Source organism: Corapipo altera, unplaced genomic scaffold, assembly GCF_003945725.1.
Source record: "Corapipo altera isolate COAL_440 unplaced genomic scaffold, ASM394572v1 61286, whole genome shotgun sequence".
NCBI classification, from domain to species: Eukaryota; Metazoa; Chordata; class Aves; order Passeriformes; family Pipridae; genus Corapipo; species Corapipo altera.
Genome location: NW_020884907.1, coordinates 3,981,622 through 4,003,568, shown reverse-complemented (window position 1 = coordinate 4,003,568; position 21,947 = coordinate 3,981,622). Strand labels below are relative to the sequence as shown.

The window sequence follows — 21,947 nt, the reverse complement described above, 5'->3', positions numbered from 1 at the left end:
TGTTCGATGCATGGGTGGGAAAGAGGTAGGAGAAGCAGAATTCCTCATTTACAGTTGCAGTTTTCATAGAACTCTTATATACACCCAATTCTTGACTATACACCACTTTTATCTTTATGTATTTTGCTGTGAAGTTTCATGGTGGCATATTATTGTATTAAGATTTTAATAGAGCTTATATCTACAAACATAAAAGATGTGTCACTGCAAGTCCCACAAACTGAAAAAAAAGAAGAAATACTTGTCTCCTGTTAGCCATAATAAGAAAATCCTAGGGAGTTCTGCAAAAGAAATCCCAAATGTTTTTATTTCCCTCCCCTTTGTTTTGGTTGTTTACCTGTCCTTTTCCACGGCTGAAGACAACTAAGTTTTCATGAAATAAGTGAAGCTTAATGCAGAGAGAGAGATGTAAAATGCAGTTCAGTAGATTTCAGTGTTTTCAGCCACTGCTTTAAATTGCTATTTTAAATTACAGTGAGTGGAATAATAGAGAAGTTATCATGTCTAGTAACTGCAGTTACCCTTTGTAAAGAATGGCTTGTTAGGAGGCTTTATGATTTACTGAGGCCACAGCTGGCTGCCAGCAGAGCTACAGGAGTGTGTTCTCTCTTGGGCCTGGTAGCTAGAGATGAAAAGGATCCAAAGCTGGCACGAAAGCAAATAAATGCTTTGACTTTAAATAAAGCATCATAATTTATAAGGGACTCTGTGTCTCAATCCTAATGAGGTACATGGATCAGCAGCAGCTCTTTGAGATTGAGCAGAATTGTCTGCCTGACTCAATTGAAATTCTGGTATCTGCAGTCTACAGATTTGGAAGCATTTTCATAGTTTGGGATGGGAATTGTGTCTTTATTCACGCTGTTTCTTTTCCACAAATTTTCTCTCTTCTGACTTTCATTCCTTTATGTTTCATTAGCTACTCTACTGTTTGTACCAGTGTTTGCACCTGGCAGCTCTTTATCATGATGTAGAACACTGAGAAACTAATCACCAGAGACATCTGAAGGTTTATAGATGCATTTAGTCATCTGTTATTTGCTTGGGTTTTACTCATCAAGTAAATTGTTCCTAGAGTAACAGAGTTCAGAGGGGGAACACAAACTTCTGTTGAGAAGTCCTAATACTTACGTTAGGAATAAAAACAAAAATGTATGGGCTCCTTAAGAGGTTTTTGGGTTTTGGTTTGCCTTTTTTTTTAATGTATAGATACACACACACACACACACACACATAAATTTATACCAGCTTCCCTATTTCTGCAGCTGTTTCTCAACAATCTGCTGATGAAAACAGTATTTCTGTGGTCTGGTGTCTGAGATGAAGAATAGAAATGAGGCAGATAATTCTTAAAAGGAACTCATGAATGCTTGTCGGGGTGAGAAAAAATTGTTTTGGTTTTCCCTTTTTTTGGTCTTACTTCTCATATTAAAATAATAGAGCTTTTTCCCACAATCCAAGCTTGTTTTGCTTTGTTATTTACTTTCTTTTAAAGGAGAAAAAGTTTAGGAGAGAAGTAAGAAGCTGAAGAGATCCTGTAATTAATATAAAGTGCAGGAAGCAAGTGTGACAGATTAGCTGAAAAGCCCTATGTTCTACTGCTTATCTCAAGTGACATGTGGTCTTAAATTAAAAGAAAAGGCAGTGGATTGTGAGGCTTCTTTTTCTTTTGCTCTACAAGAGGTCGGAAGAGTGTCCATGTGTTCAACAGGCCAGCAATGTAGTAGGAGCTGAAATAACACTCCTTGAGAAGCGAGTGGAAAATTCAGTGACTACAGAACAGCATTTCCTTTTTCTAAGTTTGAGACTATGTGACACTTTTCAGTGATAGGCAATGTGAATCACAGTTACGATTACTGATCTAAAGGAGAAAAAAATCTGCTAGAAACAAAATTCTTTATTTCTGAAGCAGATTTGGTTTTCTTCAGAACACACAGATGTTAAATGATTTTCAGCTTGCATTTTTAGTATCAGCTGAAATAAAGTAAGACAGCAGTTTCATTCTCAAGTTGCAGTAAAAGAGAAAAGTGGTTCAGTTACTCTGGCCAAAGAAAAGGTATGGTTTGCCCAAAAATAAAATCTTTAGTTGTACTCCAGATGTCAGAAACTTATGGTTAGTTAATGATAATAATAATTGCACATTTTCCTGTAAACACTGCAAACATGGTCTGTCATTCAAGAGGTGTAACAGCCATTTATCTAAAGTTTTCCTAGTTCTGCCAAAATCTGATCAGTTTGATATAAATCTGACAGGAGAAAACTGTATGGGTCGCTGTGGCTTTTCGAAATCACCACTCTAAGTAGCTCATATTTTAGTAGAGCTATTTAGCTGTGGATTAATCAACAAGCCATTTGGGAACCAAACTGATGTACTTTCTGGGGCATTACTCTGTTTTCATTGAGTCTTTTATTGGTCTTTTAATGAGTGTGAAATTTAGTCTTTTATTTGATTAGGACTATTAATATTTCTTTCAGCTCTCCATTTGCATTTAGATCTTGGGCATTGGTTATTTGTTAAGCAGACTGTCTTTAGGAGAAATGTACACTGAAAAAAATTTATAGTATCATTGTTATTGTAACTAGTAAGGGACATGAACTCTTTGATTAGATGCTGTCTTGTTTTCCAGAGCCAACCTTTTCCCAGCATTTCAGTCCTAGCTTAGTCCAGAGTAACTACCATTTCAGCTTACCCTCAGCAGTATGTCTTTCTAACATGGTGGGGGGTTTTTTATACTAAAGCTGGAAAAGGGTAATGTTGCTAGGAAGGCAAGAAAAAGAAATGAAACCAGAGCTTCTTTTAGCTGACCATTCAACTGAATATTGACCAGCTGTCTTCATGAGAAAGAAATAGATGGTGGTGAATAAGCTAGAGTCTAGTTTTCCAAGAAGTTCAATGATTTTCCCAAATCAATACAGCCCATCAGGCTTCAGAACAAAGGCTGCAAGAGACATGACAGTGATAAAAGTGTCTTGTGTTCTTTTGTGTTTTAAGCACATGGGCTCACAGGGAAGCCAGATTTCTTCAGTTATTTCAGTGTTTATTCTTCTATTCTTCTATTGGGGTAAATTTCTAGATTAAGAAAATCTGTTACAGTTATTTTTAGGTGGAATGAAAAAGTTGTTGACTCCTTGATGGTCCAACTCCATGGTTTCAAGAGGTAATCCTCACTGTATAATTCCTGCTTCTTTTTTAAATGTTAATGGGAGTATGTAATGCAAGTGCAGGAAACATATGCTGTGTTTGTATATTATTAAAGATATAACAGCTTACTTTCAAACTAGGGCAGTGGCTGCTACTTTCAATATATTTTACCAATGACTTCATAATGATGGAGAAAAGAAAGTGTATCCATGAAATTTAGGTTATTGTTACTCAGAACTTTACTGGAAATCATACAGATATGAACCTACTTTGTTTTGCTGTTGCAGAAGCTGCTGTAATTTAAAGCCCAGCTTTAACCACCAGGGCAACAATGTTAGCAGGGCAAGGTTAACTAAAATAGCAGGTTTTAGCCTCTCAACCCAGTAACCTTTAAGCTTGCTATGCTTTCATAAAATACAAAATTAACACCACAGCTAAGCGCCTCAAAGGTTTATGACTGTACCAGCAGTATTTGATTATGCCTCTTTTCCTTAATGCTATCCAATCTTCTCATCTTCATTGCTGTACAGTATTTATTCAGATAAAGTCCAGTGCTCAGGATGACTAATTGCAGATCTGTGCTCCAGATGGTTTGATTACAGGATGTGGTTAGAGTGACTTTTCAAACATTCACCACAGCAGTAGGGCTCTTAAAAAAAAAAAAAGGCCCCCTTAAACCTCATAAACAAAACAAACAAAAAACCCCCACTAGTCTTGCATTTCCAGGCCACCTGACAATCATTACATTCTCAGGCTTGCTGATGTTGATGCCTGTTATACATGCACCTGCTGTAGCTGTAGTTAAGTTCTTGTGCCATGTTAGACCGAGAGTGTGATTAAAGTAGTAAATAAATTGTATGTCTACCAGATCAGCGTTCAGTGTAGAAGACTTGGTTTGATATGTAGAATGCTTACTATTATTCTTAGAGTTCTTTCTTGATGGAAGTAATCAGTGAGAAATAAGCCATTTTCACCGCAAATCTAATATAAACATTGTTCTGTGTTTTTTATGCCTGGATGAATTGCAGGTGTATATGCGGATCTGGGATTGATGATGATGTGATGGATATGATGGTTGTGAGGTAAATGAGTTATTATGCCCTTACTAAACCAATGGCAACAAAAAAGCTTGAGATAATCCTAAGATTGTAGATTTTCATCTTGCAGCTTTTTGCACTTCATATACTTTAGTTATTGCTAGAAAGTGATGTCGAATGTAGGACTAAGAAAATTGAAGTGCCAGATATAGAATAAAACATTTTTAATCCATGGTGGTGGTGTACTCACTGATGACAGGTACGGCATGGTTTGGCTATCCCAGGCATGTCTGTATTATTTGTACTTGGCAAAATTGGGACAAAAGGTAAATGGACTTCAACTTGCAAACAAATTTGTGGATTCACTAATCACAAAGATGCAAGGGGTTGATTTTGCTGTAATCATCAAGTGGTGTAATCATCTCAATACTGAGAATTGCATCTCAACCTTAAAGAACTATTATGCCACAGAGATTTTTACTACAAGAATGTATCATATTAACTTTTAAAGAAGTAATCTTACAAAGAAATACTGCAAAACATAGTATACTTTGGAGATCTTCTCTGGCATGAGCAAAAGTTGTCTTAAAATGATACTCAGAATAGTAAAGACAGTATGCAGAATGGTTAATTTTGGAATTCTGAGCACATAGGACTCCACTTATGTTTAAACTTAAGTGACTTATGTGGCTTTTTAAATATGCATGACTTTTTAAACATACTCACTGCTTTTGATACCTGAAAAGCAGACAAATGATTTCTAGTTTTGAAAGATCATTTAAGTATTCTTCAACAAATCAGTTACAGAAGTATTCAGAAAGATTTTGTGCAGATCTGCTTTTTCCAGAATTTTGCAGATACTTTTAGCCAGGTTCTCTGCTAAGAGCAGAGGGAACAGCTTCTTTTACAAAATTGAAAGCGTACCCATTCACCCATGCAGATAACTGGTCTTCTGAGTTCTCTGGGAAAACAATCAACTTGAACTAAAATAGGATTTTGTAGCTTTTGCTTTGATCTGAAAAAAAAAAAAAACAAAAAAGCAGCCTATGCTGTGAACATTGTCAGGCTTTCCAGTCAGATTAATTGAGTAATGTCTATTTATATTGGAATTTGAACAAGTTTCTTTTCTAAAGCCAGGATTTTCAAAAACTGAGGCCTGCATTTAAGATAGTAATGTGATAATTTGATTCCTGACCACATGATCTCATTTTCAAAGTCTTGAATACAAAACCTAAAAATTAGTGGCTTATGCTCTTTGCAGGAAACAGAATCAAGAATGCAAAGACATTAAAATCTGGTTTAGACTAGATACTTCAGTCTTTTTTGTTCTTTAGATGATGGAACACCTGCAAGAGTAGATCCTTACAAGCCTGAGGTGGCTGCTAGAAGTGCAGTGCCAAAGTAGTCAACATGAATGGTACCCTTGCTTGGGTACTGAAGATGCTTTGAGATTGTGATGTCTTTATGTCAAAATAGCACATATGCATTTGTTAGCAAAAGGCTTAGTTAGTTCATTTCCAATTTGTGATGACATATTTCAGTCTATGAATACAGTTAATATTAAATAGCAAATTTTAGGTCTGATCTATGTTATGCAGTTACTGAGAAGGAGGAAGAGCAAACAGGAAGGAGAACAGGTACATCACATCCACAGAACTCATAAAAGGTACTTCCTTCTGTGGGTTTCTGAAATTATTTTATTACAGATCGCTTTTATGACATGTAACCTTTCATACCATAATAAAATCCATACACATCGTCACAGTTGTTTTGTACATTTTATCTATCAGAATTGCTTATGTAAAATGGTTTTGTGCTCCTCTAGGCATGTGTTGGTTTTTTCCTGTCTGGGAAATTTTTTACCATAAACATTGTGATTATGGATATGATGAGTTAAGAAAAATAGCTTATAATAGTACATGCACTGTGAAGGAAAACAGCAAAATACAGAATCTTTTCTTGCTCCTCATAGGCTAATGAGATTACCTCTGATATAAAGGAGGGGCTTCTATTGACAGTGATGGGCACCAGGTAACATACCCTGTGTGCCGTTGTCGTACATTAATGCTCTTGGATATGATCCTGCCTTGGCTAAAAATGGATTTTGGCAGAAAAGGTGCAGTAGGTGAACATGACACCATTTTCTTGTCTTACCCCATATATAAAACATTCACTGCTTACTGTGTCTACCCCTTAAGGATAAAAAGTAGCATAGGTAGTAACTTTAGAACTTTTAATTTTCTTACTCTTGATTGCTTTAATTCAGGACATATGATAATAAATACTGTAGAAGATATTGCTAATTTCAGATATACTGTAACTGTGAATAGATACATATTTTGCAAATGAAATGATAAACCAAATTAACCAAGAAGTTTACACCCTCATTTGGGGAGATAAGTTTATTGCATCTGACTCTTGTGAACTGTCCTATGGTAACTGGCCAAACTCTTTGAGTTGACGCCCTTACTTGGTCAAAGAAGCATTTACATGTAGTCTAAATATATTCACTGTTGTTTCATCCAACTTCACAAGAACAGAATTAGGTATTTATCTAGGTTTCCTCCTGAACCGGAATCTTAAAGTGTACCCTCAGGTACACTACATTAGAAGCATCTGATTTTTTTTCCCCCCATCCTTCAGTAATAGGTATTTTAAAAAGTTTAGCCTTTGGGGCTTTTTTAAGGGGAAAATACATATCTGTATTCGGACAATATGAAACTTCTGGGTTCCTCAGACTCTTTGAATTTTATCTCTTGTTCAGGCAATGCTAAATATATTATTGTTACATGAGGTGTAGTCTAATGTATAGTGTAATATAAGAGGAAGTCTCATTACAGGGCCTTATGACTTGACACAGCCCCGGTGAGGTTTGATCCTGTGTGTGATATGTTACTTCACAAGATGGAGGAGATGTGTGGGCAGCTATGCCCCAGGACACACATGCACAAAGAGAGAAGTTTTAAGTAACAACTTAGAGAAGGGTTCGTGCATCTGTGACTGCGTGTGCAGTGTACTCAGAAGCAGTACTTGGAGATGAGGTGAAGACTGCTCTAGTACTATTCTTGTACTGTCTCTGAGACAGAGCAGTCTCAGCAGAGGTTCTTGTTTGGAGCTTGAACTCTGTACCAGGACAAACAGTATACCCTGACTTGGTGCAGCAAGAATAATCCTTTCTCTTCAGGACTACATTATCGCCTCAGTTATCATTTTCCAGTACTTTGGTCCAATAAGCCTCCACCAGTTGCGTGTTTTGTTAGATCAGTCTTACTTCCCATGTTACTTATATTCTCTTAACCCATTTCTATGATAATCTTAAAAGAGTAAATGAGCTACCTTTGCTGCCACTTCTGTGGAACCTTACTTATGGCTGAGCAATGTGCTGTCCAGTAGGGAAAGGAAATTTATTACTTGCCACTGTAACACAGCATAGACGTTAACATTCTCTCCGATTTACATGGGACCTTTTCTAAGACTAACTACTTAATGAGATGCTAAATGTAACTAACTTTAAACGAGGAACTTGACTTTGCTTTTGAAATACCGACTTTCTTACACTGGAAGGTCATTTGAATGTCTGCTAAGAATTACTGAAATATGTATTGATTTCAGAGGCTTTTATTATTATCCCTATTCTATGCCTTCTACTTTGTCCTCTTTTCTATCAATAGGTAAATGACTATCTCTAGATCTGGTATATAAAGTAATAAATGAATAAAGTGCACAGAGATCAAGAAGACTACAAATATCAGGGAAGATAGATGCTGCAGTCAAAATAAACCTTTATTAAAAAAAAAAATCCCACACCCAAAAAATCCCCAAACTCAACCCCTCCCCAGAAGTAACAAAAGGATAAAAGTGAACTATCTGGGGAAAAATAAATGGCACAGATAATTCTCCAGTGATATGCTGTGGGATGTCAGAAAGCCCTCTTTGCTTCGTCCATTTAGGAGGCTGGACAAACACTGGTACGTGGGCTGGAGGGAGCAACGGTGCTGCTGCAGGGAGATGGGCTGCATGACATAATAGAATTTAACAGTGAAAAATACCTGTGATTTTCTCTTGGAGCGTTATGGAGTCACAGATGACAAGTTGTCAGAGTGGAAGGAGGTCATCGAGGTTACTAGAGAAACACCTTTTTAATCTCCCCTCTCTAGTGTGTGAGTGGCAGGTGGGAACATAGCTTGGAGCTGCTCGTTGCAAGAAACGCCATTTCCACCAACAGGTATTTCCTCTGTGGATGCACTGGGGTGTTCTCCTCCTCCTCCTCCCAACCCCCCAGCACCCCAGGCTGCCTTCACACCTATGGAGGGGGTGGGAGTCTCTGCAGGCCACCTAGTTGGCATGGGTCGTAAAAATACAGCATGATGTTTAAACCCTGATAACAGAATCACAGGATCAGTTCGGTTGGGAAAGACCTCTGAAATCATCGAGTCCAGCCTAGGACCAAACACCACCATAACCGAACACCAGCATGCCAACTAGATCAGGATACTAAGTGCCATGTCCAGTCTTTTCTTAAACACCTCCAGGGATGGTGACTCCACCATGATCCTTCTTTGAGCCAGGTATTCAAGTTCTGGCTCTGACCCTGGCTGGAAGCGCTCTTTATCTTTCTTGCTTCAGACCAGGTCGCCCCAGCAGAGAAAAGTCCAGTCATGTAATCTTAAATCGCAACGAAAAACCGTATGGGGGATAAATTTCAAATCTGTTACAGAGACTTTTCAAGGAAATCCCTTCTTCCCTGGTACCTCTGCTAACAACACTTAAAATTACTTCCCTGCTGCTAAAAGACCCCCAAGGAAATAAGCGGCTGGTTGTGTGTTAACTTCACCTCGGTGCAGCAGAGAGGGATGGTTTTAGTGCAAAATTAGAAATTGTGCTGGTAAGACAAAGCAAAAAGACAGGCTGGAAACATTCTGGCACAATGCCATCATCATATCTGTTACAGAAACACTGCAGATAGAATAAGGGAAGTGTAGAGGAAAAACAAGTCACAAGGCTGGCAGCTGTGAGCTGGTGTCTTCATACCTCTCATAAATTGGGAGCATTTTGTATTGTACCTTTCTTTGTTAGGTAAAATATATTTTTTATTTCATTGTGCATTCTAATGAGAAGAGATGTCTGGTTCAATAATATTATCTTGTATTTATCTGTGGCAGTTAATGAATTAAAGGGGTCATTGTGCTGGCTAGTACATAAACATGATGATAAATTATGTGAAGAAGCGTTTGAGGACAATCTGAAAACATTTGAGTGACATCCCCCCACATTTGTTTTCTTGTTACTTATGATATCCTTACCATTCACACATTTTATAGGGATAATACAAATAAACCAAAATTAGAATTCTGCTTTAGATGAGCAAACAAATTTGCATTTAATGAGCATCAAAACTGGAAAAGCAATTAAATTACAGTATGTTTTTAAAGGATCCCTCTTCCTATGTATATATATTGCAATTACTCTTAACTTTACTATGTTTGAACTTTCATGTCTAGTCCCTTGTTTTCCACAGAATAAAAAGCAAGGCAAATAATACATGTTTTCAACTGTATCTGCTGAACAAAACATGCAGTGCATATGTGTGTGTGTGTTTGGATATGTGCAATTTGAAATAAATAGAAGCATCATTATCGTATTGTTCAAAGCAAAGCAGATTCTTCTCAGTCACCTACTGATTTAAATGCTGTAACTGGTGCTTAGTTTATGCTGGCAGGCTGCCAAGTGAAAGCAATTTTGTGCAATAATAGCAAAATTAAGAGGTGAGTGTTGCTGTTTTACAGCAGGACATGGCAAAACCCATTTCCTTCTGTCAGCTCTATCTTGATTACACACACAGTCACACAGGCATGCTCTCTTACACACTTACATGTGTGTGCACATGCTCTTATTCTTTTTGTTTGCTGTTTTTCCTGTGGGTTTTAACTCAAGGTCACTGAGACCAGAAAAGAGGAAGAGTATATACCACAGTGTTTGAAAGCAAATGAGAGTAAAGGTCTCACTTTGTGAGGAAGGAGAACCAAACAAAAAAACCCCCAAACAAACAAATAAAAAACCCCCCAAAAAACACCAAAAAAAGCAAAACAAAAAACCTACCCCGATTATTGTTCTAACTGTGATAATACTGTCTTTTGCTCCCACTGGCAGGTGTCCTAGTGGTAAATGTTACATGGAGGAACAAGACTTACGTGGGAACACTGCTGGACTGCACAAAGCATGACTGGGCCCCTCCTAGGTAGGCAAACATTGTGATTCTGTTTTTTCTCTGTTGTATTTTAACCCCCAATCTCAACCAAGAGACTGTACAGAGATTAATAAAACACAACTGGTTATAATTGAAAACATGCACCAATGAAAAGAGTAGTTCCGGATTAAAATGTGGGGTGGAAATTCTTTTTTACTTTTCTTTTGTATTTTTGAGAAGGAAGGGGAAATACAGGGGACTCAGTCAGGTGGCAATTACTTTAGAAATGCATTTATGTAAGTTTTGAAAATTTTTCACTCCATTGTTCTAATTAGTTGTATGTGTCCTTACCATTTGTGTCCTTTTTTAAAGACTTTCCCTTTGAGACTGTAGCACTCTCATCTATCAGAAGGATATCATTCCTTTAACATATATGAAGATTCTGTTATGGGAAGGGGTGGTGTTTTTTATTTTTTTAGTTCATGATTCCTGATGATGAAATCTCTTGTTCGTGCAGGTTTTGTGAATCACCAACAAGTGACCTGGAAATGCGTGGAGGACGGGGCAGGGGAAAGCGGGCAAGGTCCGCTGCAGCTGCCACTGTACCTGGTAATGATGCAAGTTTTGCAGAGTCCAGAGGGCTTCAGAATAAGAATCGAGGTGGTGCCAATGGGAAGGGGAGGAGGGGCAGCCTTAACTCAAGTGGGCGCAGAACACCCCCCAACTGCGCCATGGATGAAGTAAAAGCCAGCCCCTCATCCACGAACAAGAGGAAAACTAAGCCTCCTATGGAGCTAGATTTAAACTCCAGTTCGGAGGACAATAAATGCGGAAAACGTGTTCGTACTAACTCTAGAAGCACTCCCACCACCCCACAGGGGAAACCGGAGACTAATTTTTTGGACCAAGGCTGCTCTTCTCCAGTGCTGATTGACTGTCCTCACCCCAACTGCAACAAAAAGTACAAGCACATTAATGGATTACGTTATCATCAGGCTCATGCACATTTAGACCCCGAAAACAAGCTGGAGTTTGAACCTGACAGTGAAGACAAAATTTCAGACTGCGAAGAAGCACTGAGTAATGTGGCACTTGAATGCAGTGAGCAAAGCACAAATTTGCCAGGCTTTGATCCACTAAAAGCACCAACATCTCCTTCCTCCATTGCTACCCCAGGGACTCCCAAGGGAAAGAGGGAACTGACCAGCAATGGCCCTGGTTCAGTTATCAGTTCCAAAACTGGAAAGAATTCTGGCAAAAAGAAGGGTCTGAACAGTGAACTGAACAGCCTTCCAGTAATTTCTAATATGGCAGCCACACTGGATAATTGCTCAGTAGCAGATGGCAATTTGCAAACTGAAATGCCGAAATTGGAGGCTGAAGGCTTAATTGACAAGAAGAGTTTGGGTGATAAAGGCAAGAAATCAAACAATTGCAAAGTGGATAAAAACCTTTCCAAACTGAAAACAGCCAGGCCCATTGCCCCAGCGCCTGCACCAACTCCTCCCCAATTAATAGCTATACCTACTACAGCCTTTACAACCACAACTACAGGGACAATACCGGGATTGCCCTCTCTAACAACTACTATTGTTCAGGCTACACCAAAGAGCCCTCCACTGAAACCTATTCAACCAAAGCCCACAATTATGGGAGAGCCAAGCACTGTAAACCCAGCTCTCACATCACTCAAAGACAAAAAGAAAAAGGAGAAGAGAAAGCTGAAGGACAAAGAAAGCAAGGAGACGGGCAGCCCCAAGATTGATTCTAAGCTGGGAAAGCTGGAGGATTCAAAAGGGTCTGGGAAAGACTTATCTGGACATTTTTTAAAGGACCATCTCAACAAGAATGAAGTGCTAGCTAATGGACTGTCAGAGTCTCAAGAGAGCAGGATGGCAAGTATTAAGGCTGAAGCTGATAAAGTTTACACGTTCACAGACAATGCGCCCAGCCCTTCCATAGGGAGTGCCTCCAGGATGGAATGCAGCACTTTGGTGAATGGACAATCTGCTATGGCGCCACTGCATGTGTTGACACAAAATGGTGCAGATAGCACAGCTGCCAAAACCAACAGCCCTGCTTACTCAGATATTTCTGATGCAGCTGATGATGGTGGCTCTGACAGCAGGTCAGAGGGCATGAGGTCAAAGGCCAGCTCTCCGTCAGATATTATTTCTAATAAAGATGGTGTTGTAAAAGGACATTCTTCAACCACAGCACAATCGGCTCAAGCAAAAGAGTCTCATTCTCCCTATTACCATGGCTATGATCCTTATTATTCCCCAAGTTACTTGCACTCTGGACAGGTCAGTGTCCCGGCAGCTGGGAACAGCAGTACCCCACAGACACTGAAGATCAAAAAAGAGGCTGAGGAAGAGGCTGAAAAGAAAGAGAAGGCAGAAGCATCAGATACCAAGAAAAGTGAAAGCACTTCCTCTAATTTGCAGCCACCACAACATCAGTCAGTAATAACGCAAAGGCACCCTGCACTTGCTCAGTCACTTTATTATGGACAGTATGCCTATGGGCTCTATATGGACCAAAAGTCCTTAATGGCCTCTAACCCTGCTTACAGGCAGCAGTATGAAAAATACTACGAGGACCAGAGACTAGCAGAACAGAAAATGGCACAAACTGGGAGGGACTGTGAAAGGAAGAATGACCCCCCCTTGAAGGAGATTGGGAAGGATGACAACAAGCAGAAGAATATTCCATCTGCCACTATTTCAAAGGCCCCTTCAACTCCGGAGTCCAGCAAAAATAACACTAAAATAGGGTCATCAGTTCCTAACAAAGGTGAGGAGACAACCAAGTCACAGATCCTTTCCAATCACCAGCAGCAACTTCAGTCGGAGAGTTTCAAAACAAAACAAATGGAAAACCACCAGCTTATAAAGGAGGCGGTGGAGATGAAATCTGTTATGGACTCCATGAAGCAAACAGGAGTAGATCCAACCACAAGATTTAAGCAGGTGAGTTCACAGGAAGTGGAACAAGAGAGTCTTGATTTATCTTTAAGTCATGTGAGATTTTCTCCCTGATTCTGATATGTTCTTCTACCTCTGCAGCCAAACAAGCTCCACCATCCTCTTTTTACGCCGGATGGTATTGTAGTCTGTGAATAGACCAATAGACCTTCCAGCTGAGCTATTTGAAAAGAATAAAAAAAAAAATTAAAAATTCTAGTAAGGTGGTGACAGAACCTAGGCTTAAGACCTGAATAGGCTATTTTAAAATATATGCATGAATAAAATAGAATTAGATTTCTCTTTTAGGTGTAAATTCTAAGCATTTTGCTTAGTTGAGAAATAAGAAATTTCAAGAAAAATAAGCAGCTTTCATTGCGAGAGGACTTATATAGATTTGAAACATGGTTTGAAGTGTTTCTTTTTTTTGTTAAAAGACAGTTGGCATTTACTAAGGATGGGTGAGCTGGTTCTTTGAAGAGTTGACTTGAAGCATAGCTCTTTATCTTAACCTTTTTGAAGCAGTTAAGTTCCCCTTCTCCCCTCAACCAACCTCAAGCCCCTACAGACCTACACAATGGATGAAATCCTCTCTCCATTGAAGTCAGTGATAGTTTTGCCATTGACTTCGGTGGAACCAGAATTTTGTCCAGTGGCTTCATGCTGACCTTCCTAGATGTCTTCATTTGAGGCAATGCGACTGTCTCTGTGCATTGAACTGGAGCCTCAATGCTTGATGCTTTCATGTTCTGGTGTATGGTACATCCCAAACTTCACCCTTACACCTGTCTTTCAAGATACAGTACGGTCAGGGGAGTGGGAGTTAGCCCTAAGCAGGAGAATATTTCTGCTGATTCAAATGAGTATTTGAACCAGACTGTCCAAACCTCTAGTTGTGTGCTTATATTTTTGTGTCATGTGCCATAAATGTCTGTCGATTGGAGAAAATGTTTACAGTTAGCTTTTGCATTTTCTGTGTTAGAAAAAGAAGTTTTCCTGTTACTTCTTGGTACTGATTTGGTGTGATGTTTTAAAGAAATCACACACCTATGATATGTTTATAAACTGGTGTAATATAATGTGTAAAAAGGTATTTACAGTGCCCAGTACATGCTCTTTAAACCATGTGGTCCTAATCCTATAATTTATAATTACCTATCTATAATCCTATAATTACCCATGTATAATTTTACGAACTTGAAGTAAGACTGTCAGCTGAAGAAGTCTACCTTAATGTCTGACTTCTGCTAATTCCCAAATGGGAGTCAGCATCTTTTCAGCTAGATCAGTTTTTCATGTGCATTGTTCCAGGTATTCTAAGCGCTCTAGCATAATATTAACCAGTTTTAATTTTAATTTTGTGGTTCACAGATATTTTTTACTCTCTAATGGGAAAATCTCTTTGTGGGCTTTAATTTAAATATTTTATGAATAGCATGGTTTCAGAACTTTGTTACAATGCATATGTATTTCATGATTAAACTAGTTAAAGGCATGAGGAAGGATATAAGATGAAGCAATTGAATTAAATTTTGATAATAGTCTCTTGCTCCTTCATGGGAATATTGGTTTGACTTTGAACTCAAGGCACTCTGTAGCAAGCAAACCTCTCTTTTCTGTAATGTGGATATGGTATTAAAACAGCTATTAAAAATACATTAACTGAAGTATGGGAAATATCAATAATGAACTTATTTCAACATCTAAGTTTAGAACAATTTTTTTCTCCTCTGTATTAGGATCCAGATTCACGAACATGGCATCATTATGTCTATCAACCCAAATACCTTGATCAGCAAAAATCAGAAGAACTTGATCGTGAGAAAAAGTTAAAAGAAGACAGCCCTAGAAAAACACCTAACAAGGAAAGTTCCCTGCCTAACCTTCCTGTCTCATTAGCAAGCATTAAAGAGGAGCCTAAAGAGGTCAAGCGTTCTGATTCTCAATCAGTGGATGAGAGCAAGATAAAAAATGATGATCAAAAGACTCCTGTAAATTGGAAGGACTCTCGGGGTGCTAGAGTAGCAGTTTCCTCACCAATGAGTCAGCATCAGTCATATATCCAGTACTTGCATGCTTATCCGTATCCACAGATGTACGATCCCAACCATCCAGCCTATCGCGCAGTCTCTCCTGTCCTAATGCACAGCTATCCTGGTATGTATTCTGAAATTTGCCTTGCACCAATAGTTACAATTTTCACCCTCAAGTTACAGTAAAGCCTACATTTTAATATTTCTTTTAGTAGCTAGGGTAAATTAGAAGCTTCATGGGTGGCATTGTGTTGCTTGTGCTTCTACTAGGCAAAGTTCTGTAAATGAAACTGATTTAATACAAGATGGTCCTTTTATGAACTGTCACAGTTCCCAGCCACAGGTTTCTCAACCCTTGACAGTCTGCTATTGCTGTTAGACTGACAGATAGTTTATTGCCTATAAAAATATTCTAAGCACTTACTGTCAGAAACGTTATAGTTACTATTCCTTTCACTTAAAGAGGACCCATAAATGTCTGAAATGGCTATCAACTGAACTCTCTTTATAACCTCCATTCATCAGGGTAAATTAGGTGATGAAATTGAAGAGCAAAGATGCCATTTGATAGTCATGTGATCTACTTTTGCTGTTATGCTCTGTTCTGACATTCCCTCCTCCTACCTTGATATAACCAAAATGTAAAAACAGAAGCTTGATGCGCTATTTATTGTTTACCTGCAGGAGCCTATCTCTCTCCAGGATTTCATTATCCAGTTTATGGGAAGATGTCAGGGAGAGAAGAGACAGAGAAGGTCAATACCAGCCCAAGCATCAATGCAAAAGCAACCACTGAGTCCAAAGCACTGGATTTGCTCCAGCAGCATGCCAGCCAGTATCGCAGCAAGTCACCTGTTGTAAGGCTTCCTCAATTGTTACTGAAGAGGGTTACATATGGGCAAGGGTAGAGAAAGAACATAATTTTAAGAAGCACACAATCTGGCATCAAGCTGTGAATGCATGATTCTTCATTATAGCACTGCTTAAAATAAAAGCAATTTATGGTCAGGATGCTTCCATGGCATAAACTGGAAGTGACACATAGCACAGTTCTGTTCTCAAAATCTTCCTATCTTGAATGGATTCATACAGAAACAAAGATTCAGAGGTACTTCCTGGGTCATATTTTATTGTAGTTAAATGGGAAGCTCCTGTGTGGAAACAGATAATGAAATAAGAAGTTGGGCTATGGGATTTGGTAATATCCCCTCCTTGTATTTGCCAAGAATCCACATCTTTCAAGGAGCAGATTACCAGCCCTGATTTCTGAAGATTTACATGTTGGAACAAATACTGATATTTCACTTTCAGATAAGTTGGTGCTAGTTTTAATTGTGAGCAAGTCACTGACTGTAATTATAATTTGTAAAAGGTTCTCTGGCTATTCAGTCAGGCTTGATCCCCAGAGTGCTATAGAGGCTTGAGGATTCATTTACATCAGCTTTCAGCAGCTCAGCTAGGTTGTCCACGCATTGGCAAGCCAGCTAAGCTTCAGGGAAAAACTAGAAGTCATTATGGTGGCTTCAAGCTGCAGTATGTTGCCTCAAAATCTCTGTGCCTTGGAAAATCTTCCATTAGCTAGAAAGACTAGCTTTAGATAAGAATCAAGTGCAAATAATCAGTAGAGAGACTTCTTCAGAAAAAATTAGCTTTATCATTAGTATTCAAAAAGTGTCTGACAGGTAGGGGTAAGCGTGGTTTTCTTTTGATTTCATCCCTTCTAAAATTCCCACATCAGTTTTCTTTCAATTTCTGTTGCTAGCCTGTGGAAAAATCAGCAGCTGAGCGTGAACGGGAAGCAGAAAGGGAACGAGACCGCCATTCTCCTTTTAGCCAGCGGCATCTCCATACACACCATCATACACATGTTGGAATGGGTTACCCCCTCATACCTGGACAATATGACCCATTTCAAGGTGAGCAGAAAATTTCCAATGGTGGGATTGGCTTGCTTGTAGGATTGTTGCCTTGACATTTGGAAATCATGCCTACATGAAGCATTTTGAGTAGAGATCCCACTGTTAAATCAGAAGTGCTGATTTAGGAGGAAGGCTTGAAAATTCACAGCATGTACTAAGAGTATATTAATAGCTTCATGTCTTAGAAATACCAACTTTTGTTTCCAAAACTGGGTGTCAGAGCATTATTAAAGATGTACCAGTTAGGCTGTCATTCACATGAATGTTTTGATTCCTCCTGCAAACTGACATTAACTGGCTGAAAGGCAGTAAAAAATCCAAACCAAATAACCTCCTTTTTGTATAACGAGGGTTGTGTAAGCAATGGAGAAAGTGTAGCAAAGACAAAAGCTTTTTATACTGAACATATTTTATGTACAAGGCATTGCAGTCACAAGGGTTTGTGCTTGTTATAATTTGACCATCTGAAAGAGGACTCTTTGTATTTTGGCAAATGCCGTGCACAAAGTTGCAGTCAGGGAAAAAGCACAGTAAGATGCAATTTACTCTCCCTAGGTTTTGTACCAGTCTTTGAATGTTTTTTCTCTAACTGTGGACTCCGGCTGAATGAAAAAGAGATTTCCTCCCTTGCAGCAAAGTATGTGCTACCGCAATCGGTGGCTAAATGACATTATTTCTTTACGTTCACTTGATGCCTCAGTACTTATTTTTCCTGTGTAAAAGTCTTGACATTTCTCAGTTTGATTCAGTGATTCCATGTGCCTTTTGGGATGCATTATGCTTGTTCAGTGGCAAAACTGTAAAAATTGTAACTTATTATGAAAGTATTGTATTCTGAGCAGCTGGCATGTCGTTTCTGTAATTCACTGTGTCTTTTGATTCTTGTTGTTTCCTGGTACCTGTAATTTCTACTGAGCTTCCTATTCAGGAACTCATACAAACCACTTAACATCATGCAGTGCAGTATTTGGAAAGGAATGCAGTATAAGTAGAAATGCTGTAATTTCTTGTAAAATATCTGTCAAGGACAATTCAGTTTATTAAATAAAGGTATATTGATCACACTGGACAGACTGTCTTAACAATGTTGCCTAGAACATTTGCCATTTATATAGTGTTAAGCCCCACTATTTTCTGGCTGTTTGCCCTAGAGATGCTTCCTACGATTTCTCTGAGCACAAAAATCCATTAAAACCAGACGTACATCAACATTCCTTTGTTTCTTCTTTCCCTCAGGATTGACCTCTGCTGCCCTTGTTGCCACTCAGCAGGTGGCTGCACAGGCATCTGCATCTGGTATGTTTCCTGCACAAAGAAGGTAAATAGCCAGTAAATTATATATTATATCATTGAGAGGAGAAAGCAAATCTTAGATTTTTTAGCCTGATGGTCTGCAGTTCGTTATATGACACAGTTTTTAAGGTTGAGGAAAAACTTGGTATTTTGGGTTAATTGCAGTTTTTTTCTCTTTAGGGTGACATTTTGTCCTTAGTTGTGTCCTTTAACTGTAACATAGATCATTAGGAAAGAATAAGTAGTCTGTCTTCTGAGATTTTCCATAGAGAATCCTTTAAGTGTTTGTATTAAGATAAAACAAGTGATTATGAAATATAATTTAAGATAATAATATTAAGATAATAATAAGATCCAAATTCTTATAAAATTAGTTTAAAATTAATGTTCAGTTGGTTCTATTTATGACCAGGAAAACTTAGGATTTTATCTATTCTGCAGGTCTACCTCGTTTGCTGATTTTCCTTTCAGAGAGGTTTACTTGGGAGCTCGTTAGTGATGACTCTTATTTAAGTTACTTCCACACATTTGCTGCTCAGTTATTTTCTAGGTTTTGAATTTACTCTTCAATTATCATCATTACTCTTCAAGAGAAAAGAGACTCTCCTGTATTATAATGAGGCCATCTCAAGTGAAAAACCCAAAGCGTCTTTAAAATTAGGGTTTTGTTCATCACTGCCATGTTAAGCCTCAGAGTTTAATGTATTAAATAGTGCTGAAAATTCCAGGGTTATGGATTTCCTTCTGAAAGCAAGCAACCGTGAAAGGCTCTTAGCTGGAATTATTTGAGTGAGAAAGGTTTGTAGCCCTTAAAGAGCTGATGGATAACAGGGCATCAGAATCCATAAGATACCTTCCAGCACAGGTTACTTCTCCGTATGTTGTTCCTGGCAGGGGACGGATTAGGACATGGCTTGCCATTTCTGCTGCTTGAGTTTGAGAATGCTAGTACAGATTTCATTTCAGGATGTATCCAAAGTGCAGAAAAAAAGTAAGAAGAAGGAGTGCTGCCTACTAAAACATTCTTCTTTCTCTTTTCAGAGAATGATGAATTTGGGGATGAACATTGTCATGTGACTGGATCACATGAGGAAGCGCTTTATTACAGACATCAGTTCCATGGTGTTAATTTGAAATGCCTTAATGGCAGGCAAAAACCAGTCATTTCATTTTTGTAAATTGCAGATTTTATCACAGAGTAACAAATGTTGCTGTAATTAGACTTCTGTTTTTATATATATATATATGCGTATATATATATATACATATATATATAAAAATATATATATATTCTTTACTTTTTTTGTATCAGTACCAAGGCTCGCACACAGGGTCTGCTGCTAAGTTGCGAACCACACAGTAAATGGAGATATGTATTTGTCACGTTTAGAAAGCGTTAACCGCAAAAGGCTGTTGTTTCTTTTCTTCCTTTTCTTTTTCTTTTTTTCTTTTTTTCTTTCCAATTGTAAATAAATAATGTTATGTATCAGTGTGCCTGAACCTTGCATACCCTTCTGATATTTCCCACAAGCTCTCAGAGAGGCTAACTGTGATGACACTTTGGTACAATGTAGATGTCTATTTGGTGGTTCCTATTAAGATGCATCAGTGTAAAATGTTACTGTATTCACTGTTTCATTGTAATTGTGTATTGTGAAAAATATACCTTTGGAAGGCATGGGGATTCTAGTACCACAAAAACTGTGTTGTATATAATGTATAGATTTTAAATGGAGATAATGAGCATCTGTGAATAATGAAATGTCTTTTTTGATAATCTTGAATGGCAGATAACCTAATAGCCTGCATACAAGAAGACATCTGTGATTGTTCTATTACTTGAATAGTCCTGCAGTCTTTTTTTTAATGTTTACAATTACCCAGATTTAGAGGAGAGACTTTAATGCCATTACCTGTTTACTTGTTTTATGCTGTAATCTAGTTTATTTTATGTAAAACGTATATCGAATGCTTTCATTTTTTTTACTTGCCTTAAATAATTCGGCAATCAGAATAAAGAAAAAAAGTTACTTTTTTTTTTTAATTTCTGGGTGTCTATGGGCCACTTTGAAAGATGTGTCATAGCTGTAGATAGCAGAAACTGCAGCAACAACACAGCTACAAGTTGTGCTCCTGCTGGGCCTATGCTGTTGTCCTGTCCCAGCGGGCGATGCGGAGCCCAGGCCAGATGGCTGTGGACCTCTTTCAGTTGACCCTGATAGGTTCAAAAAAGGCCCATAGTAACACTTTGGATGGTATTAGTGGAACTGAAATCTCTAATACCTGTTTTAGAGCAGCTCTATATGCTATAAATTATAGGCAAATTTTTCGTATTATGTCTGTATTGTCCCCCTTCCCCCCATTTTGAATTGATGCCTAAAAGCAGAGGAACTGTCAATTAAAAAAAAAAATTCCTTTGCTGTGCTTAATCTGCATTACCACAAAATATTTATATTGTTTTGTTACAATGTGGTTAACACAGCACATAGTAATATGAAATCACTAATCATGACATGAAAAAAAATCAGATTTACTGGTCAGTATTTGAGGCTTTAATTTTGATCCTTTTTATGCATATCCCAGTTACATTGATTGTCAAAACTGTTTTTTAAAGTTTTACTGGTTTTTTTTGGTTTGTGTTTGTTGGTGTTTTTTTTGACAGGGTGAATTACTGCAACTTAAAGGTTGTTCTTGAAGTCAGTTCCATTTCTTCTACCTTGTGAATACTTAATACAGAAGGATGAATTAAAGATTCCCAACAGACAAGCACACTTGGACTTTTTATATTACTATGATGAATCTGCCATTAATATTGCTATAATTGTTTTATTTTTATAGGCATAAAATCAGTTCCCTTAGTGAATAGTTATAAGGTTTATTGATTTTTACTACACATCATTCATCTGTGGCTTACTATTATTGTCTTGTTCTGAACACATTCAGAAGTCTCATAGTGGTGACATACTACAAGTTAGCCTCATAAAAAATGGGAAGGAAGGGGTGTTTTCTTTGAAAAAGGGGATATTGTGAATGCAGGGCTCTTGAAATAATAAATGCCTTATTACTTCTATAGTAAAGGCTCAGATGGCTTTTGTGTTGAAATGTACCATTGATTTTTTTTTTCCTGCCTAGGCCAGTAATGCTTCCAGACCAAAACACATCTTATAAATTCACACTATTGGTGATTTTGATTTAGTGTGGTTTGAGTGTCATAAATAACTGGAATGAATTACTCTGATTGATACAGAGTAAGCAACAGTTAAAACTGCAATTATTGTTATAGCTTTATTGTATCCTTGAGGTCTGTAAGAGTGGCTAACATCCATTGCCATTTATTGTCTTCCTCCACTTAAGATTATTGTCTTCCATC

At 38.1% G+C, this 21,947-nt stretch overlaps 1 protein-coding gene across 5 annotated transcripts in view; it reads left to right on the top strand.

The window, feature by feature from the left end:
* ZNF608 (zinc finger protein 608) overlaps positions 1–21,649 on the top strand; it is an 87,985-nt gene extending 66,336 nt beyond the window's left edge. For 4 of the 5 annotated variants that reach the window (XM_027652585.1, XM_027652583.1, XM_027652584.1 and 1 more), the window contains exons 4-10: positions 10,330–10,417; positions 10,884–13,338; positions 15,072–15,489; positions 16,050–16,222; positions 17,128–17,281; positions 18,521–18,602; positions 19,619–21,649. In XM_027652585.1, coding sequence (XP_027508386.1) covers positions 10,330–10,417; positions 10,884–13,338; positions 15,072–15,489; positions 16,050–16,222; positions 17,128–17,281; positions 18,521–18,602; positions 19,619–19,625 — 3,377 coding nt within the window. In that variant the 3' untranslated portion in view covers positions 19,626–21,649. Of the gene's footprint in view, positions 1–10,329; positions 10,418–10,883; positions 13,339–15,071; positions 15,490–16,049; positions 16,223–17,127; positions 17,282–18,520; positions 18,607–19,618 lie in introns of those variants that run through there. The other variant, XM_027652586.1, reaches the window with a different exon arrangement.
* The last annotated feature ends 298 nt before the right edge of the window (positions 21,650–21,947 follow it).